At 35.6% G+C, this 5,940-nt stretch overlaps 1 protein-coding gene across 1 annotated transcript; it reads left to right on the top strand.

Annotated features, from left to right (window-relative positions):
• Positions 1–499: 499 nt before the first annotated feature.
• On the top strand, positions 500–5,882 carry LOC115227700 (receptor-interacting serine/threonine-protein kinase 4-like; the record flags this gene model as incomplete). The annotated part of the gene is made up of 4 exons (XM_029798452.2): positions 500–761; positions 2,217–2,262; positions 4,720–4,874; positions 5,846–5,882. Coding segments are annotated over exons 1-4 (420 nt in total), but the record flags the coding sequence as incomplete, so codon positions are not given.
• Positions 5,883–5,940: the final 58 nt, after the last annotated feature.

Below are 5,940 nucleotides of genomic sequence, written 5' to 3'. Positions count from 1 at the left end.
GGAAAGGTAGAGAGAGATAGAAAAGGGAAGAGAAAGAGGAAGAAAGAGAGAAAAGGCAATGAGAAGCAGAGAGAGAGAGATAAAAGTAAAAGAAGAAAGAGAGACGAAAAAGAAAAAGGTTGGGTGAAAGAGAGAAAAGGAATAGTGAAGGAGACAGAGAGAGAAAGAAAGAGAGAAAAGTAATAGAGAGAGAGAGATAAAGAAAGAGGAAGAAAACGAGAGAAATAGAAAAAAGTGAAATAGAAAAAGAGAGAAAAGAATGGGAGAGAGAGAAAAGCGGGAGAAAGAGAGAGAGAGAAGATGAAGGGAAAGAGAAAGAATGTAAGAATAGAAAGAGAAAGAAATGAAAGAGAGAGAGAGAAGGAGAGAAAAGAAAAAAAAGAAAACGAGAAAGAGGAAGGAAATGAGAGAGAGAAAGAGAGAAAAAGAAAAGGGGAAAAGAGAGAGTGAAAGAGACACGGAGAGAGAAAGAAAGACAGAGAAAGTGAGAAATGAAAGAGGAAAGAAAACGAGAAAGAGAGTGAGAGACAAAGAGAGAAAAGAGAGAGAGAGAGAGAAAATGGAATTTCTCTATTTCACATGTCCTCACTTTCTTCATTACAGATTAATAAACCTATTAATGAAGATGGACGAACTCCTTTAATGTTGGCCTGTTATGAGGGCGCCGATAGAAGAATCATCGAAATATTGATAAAAGCAGGAGGAGAGGTGGGAAGAAAAGACTCAATTGGTTATACAGCTTTACATTGGGCTGTGTTTGGGTAAGTTGAGAATCAAGTAAAATCTGCAGATGTGTTTTTGTTTGTAAATTTGTTGCAATTGCAGACACAGGTTCAATGTCCAAAGACGCCATAGTTGTGGGACAACAGCACAACAGCAGACTAGCAAACAACAACAACAACAACAAGCTTCTCTTTAGTCATCGATCCAATTCATTAGTCATTATTCAATCATAACAATCCCGAATATGATGATGATAACGGCGATAATGATGACAATGACGGTATTGGTGATGTCGACCATGATGATGATGTTGTTGATGATGTTGATGATGATGATGATGATGATGATGATGATGATGATGACGATGATGATGATGACTGTGATTATGCCGATGATGATGATTATAATTATTGTGGCGATGAATGATGATGATGACGACGATGATGATGATGATTATGATGATGACGATGATAACCACGATGATGAAGCTGATGATGGTGATGGTGATGATGATGATGATGATGATTATGATGATGATGATCATGATGTTGATGATAACGACGATGATGAAGATGATGATGGTGATGGTGATGATGATGATTATGATGATGATGACGATAATGATGATGATGACGACCATGATGATGATGATGATGTGGTGATGATGATGATAACGACGATGATGAAGATGATGATGTTGATAATAATGATGATGATGATGATGATGATCATGATGATGATGATGATGTGGATGATGATGATGATGATGATGACGACGATGATTATTATGATGATTATCGTGATGATGACGATGATGATGATGATTATGATGTTATTATTATGATGATGATGATGATAATGATTATGATGATGATGATGATATTGATGAGGTTGATCTTGCTGTTGATGATGGTGTTGATGATGATGATAGATGCGATGATGATGATGATGACGATGATAATGATGGTGATGATAATGATGATGATGATGATGATTATGATTATAGTGGTAATGAATGATGATAATATTGATTATGATGATATTGGAGATGTCAAAGATGATAATGATGATGATGGTGTTGGCAATGAGGGTGATGATGATGAAGGCTATGATGATGATGATGGTGATGATGATGATGATGATGATTATGTCAATGATGGAGGTGGTGGCAATGATGATGATGGTAATGATGTTGATGAACATGATATTGATGATAATAGTGCAGGTGATGAAGATGGTGATGATGATGAAGGCGATGATGATGATGGCGATGATGGCGATGATGATGATGGCGATGATGATGATGATGATTTTGTCAATGATGGAGGTGGTGGCAATGATGATGATGGTAATGATGTTGATGAGCATGATATTGATGATAATAGTGCAGGTGATAATGATGATGATGATGATGACGATAATGTTTCGTCTCAAAGCCAAAATATTTTCATATTTAATGTAAATTAGTCAATGTTTCTATCTTTTACCCTCAGGAATCACCTTCTTGCTGTGGAGATCTTACTATCTCGGGGCAGTGAGGTAAGTATCTTATTTATATCCTTTCGTATGTTCTACTGAAGAGGAAAGAATCTATTATGAGATTAATTCCGAAATTGATTCAATATAGAAATAACGAACATTTTAAAAAACATTCTATCGTCCGGCTTTCCCCGATTTCAGTTCTTAGTGTTTTTTTTTCTGTAGCGAGTAAATAATATGTGGAAATTGACGATTTAAAAGTCTCTTATCAGCAAATTGGCTTTGAAATACTTTTCTTTAGCCCTTATTTATAAGTTGTTTATAATTTAACTGTAAAGTTATTTTAATATGCTGCCACATTTTTTGATAGAATATTTTTTCTGTAAAAAAAACTTCATCCTATATTAGTATGTATATATATATATATATATATATATATATATATATATATGTGAAGGCGCGTGGCTAAGTGGTTAGGGCAATCGGCTTACGATTGTAAGGTCGTGAGTTCAATTCCCGCGACGAGTTGTGTCCTTGAGCAAGACACTTATTTCACGTTGCTCCAGTCCACTCAGCTGGCAAAATGAAAAATGAGTTGTACCTGTATTTCAAAGGGTCTGCCTTGTCACACTCTGTGTCACGCTGAATCTCCCTGAGAAACACGTGTCTGTGGATTGCTCAGTCACTTGCACGTTAATTTCATAAGCAGGCTGTTCCGTTGATCAGATCAGCGGGGCCCTCGTCGTCGTAATGACGGAGTGCTCCTTTATATATATATATATATATATATATTATATAATATATATATATATATATATATATATGCACACATATATATGAGTATGTACACACACACACAAACACACACGCACACATATATATATATACTTCCTGAGCCCACGTATTTTTTCCCAATAACTTTCTGGTGTTTCCTACTTTTTAATAATAATCATTGATTTTCGATGACGATTATGTTGAGAAAACAGAAGCATTTGATTAGTTTCAAAACCAATCACAACTCCAGACATAATTGTTGATTAAGACATTGAAAGGGATGGATTTTCAGAAAATTTCATAAGAAATGTTTATATTAAAAAGCTTCATGAGGAACATACAACAACATATATATATACATATTATATATATATATATAATATATATTATAATATATATATATATATATATATATATATATATATATATATATATATATATATATATATATATATAATATATATATATATATAGGCACAAGAATGGCTGTGTGGTAAGTCGCTTGCTTACAAACCACATGGTTCCGGGTTCAGTCCCACTTGGGCAAGTGTCTTGTACTATAGCCTCGGGCCGACCAAAGCCTTGTGAGTGGATTTGGTAGACGGAAACTGGAAGAAGCCCGTCCTATATATGTATATATATATATATATTTATATATATATTTGTGTGTTTGAGTGTGCGTGTTTGTTACTCACCATCGCTTGACAACCGATGCTGGTGTGTTTACGCCCCCGTAACTTAGCGGTTCGGCAAAGAGATCGATAGAATAAGTACTAGACTTACAAAGAATAAGTCCTGATGGCAATTTCCTCGACTAAATGTGGTGCTCCATCATGGCCACAGTCAAATGATGGAAACAAGCAAAAGAGTAAAAAAGATCTATTTACATACACACACACACACATGTGTGAGAGAGAGGCGCAGGTGTGGCTTTGTGGTAAGTAACTTGCTTACCAACCACATGGTTCCCGGTTCATTTTCACTGCATGGCACAATGTACAAGTGCCTTCTGCTATAGCCTCAGGCTGAGCAAACCTTGTGAGTGGATTTGGTAGATGGAGACTGAAAGAAGCTCGTCGTATGTATATATATATAAATATGTATAAATCTATATATGTGTGTGTGTGTATGTGTGTGTGTACATATATATATATATACACATATGAGTTTGTGTATGTGTGTGTTATGTGTGTCTGTGTGTACGTGCGTGTGTTTGTGTGTCTGTGTTGTCCCCCAACATCACTTGACAACCGATGGTGTGTGTTACGTCCCCGTAAACTAAGCGTTTCTGCAAAAGAAGCGAATAAAATAAGTACTAGGCTTACTGGGGTCGATTTGCTCGACTAACGACAGTGCTCCAGCATGGCCACATTCACATGACTGAAACAAATGAAAGAATAAAAGAATAAATGTAACTGTGAACATACACACACGCGAACACACACATATACACACACACACACACACACACACATTTTGCTGCTCTATGTGTTTATTTATTCAGTTATTCATCCTATATGCGTGTGTTTGTGTGTGTGTATAAATATATTTATATGTACATATGTATGTGTGTATACGCGTGTGTGTATATACAATAGAAATCTGCATTACCTACTCCCCACCCCAATCATTCCACCTGTTTAATTAATTTTCTCTTTTTCTGTGAGTTTTTCTTTTAATTCTTCACCACCCGACTCCCCTTTCAGACACCATTTTTAATGTTTTTATTCTTTTCTTTTTCAGGTCAACGCACAGTCTAATGATGGTCGCACACCGCTGCACTTGGCCTGTTGGTTGGGATCCTTGCACACTGTCGAGCTGTTGCTGGGTCACAATGGCATCGATGTCAATGTGGTTAGCAACAATGGAGACACACCACTGCATGATGCAGTTCAGCGGTAAGTCCCCATTGGATCTGGAATATCCAAATCTGTTTCTTTTATGTTTTCAATAATGTTTGTTTCTTTTTCATTCAGTCATTCATGTCATTATCCCACCATGGGGTCATTGTCTTTCTTCTCTCTTTCGCACTGAAATTACACTGTAATCTACTTTATTAATTAATCATCACCATAATTGTTATTGTTGTTGCCTGACTGGACTCTTTACTTCATCTCGTTCTCCATTTCCTCAACGTCACAGGTTCAAATCCTCTCTCTTCTTCCTTTCATCCCATCTTGAACTACTTCTCTCTCTTTCTCTTTTCTTCCTCACCTCTCTCCTTGTAGTTTCCCTATTTATTCCGACCCTGGGCTAAATAGAGAATCATCCTCTTACAGTATTTACATTTGTCTCTTTTATGTTCATGTTCAAATCCTACCAGAATATTTACTATCACTCTGGGGTCAATATAATCTGTACCAGTAATACCCAGGGGTTCCTTTAATAAACTGTCTTCCTTCTTTTCTCCAGTTCTTGTTTCTTATTACTTTTAGAGAAAATAAATTGTGTTATTTTATTTACGACTCTTTACGTTCAGAGTTCAAATCCTGCCAAGGTCAACTTCTTCCATCTTTGCAAGGTTGATAAAATACAATACCTGTCATGTACTGGGGTTCAAATGATTACCTGTAGCCCTTCTTTCCTTCCTAAATTTCATGTTTATATAAGCTGTCAGAATTCTTAGCTGTATTTTTCCTGTCTTTACATTTCTGGGTTTACTCAGGTGTGTATATAACATGTTTACTGTGTAGTAGTGTGTGTATTGAATAAATATATATGTGTGTGTGAGTATGTGTGTAATAATTGCTGTAATTAAGTTATTGTGACCTAATTGCATTTGTTTTCTTTAATGACCTAATAATTATTATCTCAAGCTGTGTGATGTTTGTTTTTTTCATGTTTTTCTTTCCTTATCCTTTACTTTCAGCCAACACTATAATGTGGTGTCTGTGATGCTGAACAAGGTTAGTTAATAAATATATATTATATACAATCTCCAGATATATATTGATCTGTATAATA

This window comes from Octopus sinensis, unplaced genomic scaffold (genome assembly GCF_006345805.1).
Source record: "Octopus sinensis unplaced genomic scaffold, ASM634580v1 Contig07040, whole genome shotgun sequence".
Taxonomy (NCBI): Eukaryota; Metazoa; Mollusca; class Cephalopoda; order Octopoda; family Octopodidae; genus Octopus; species Octopus sinensis.
Note: the sequence above shows the minus strand (reverse complement) of the source record. Positions and strands in the feature narration are given on the sequence as shown.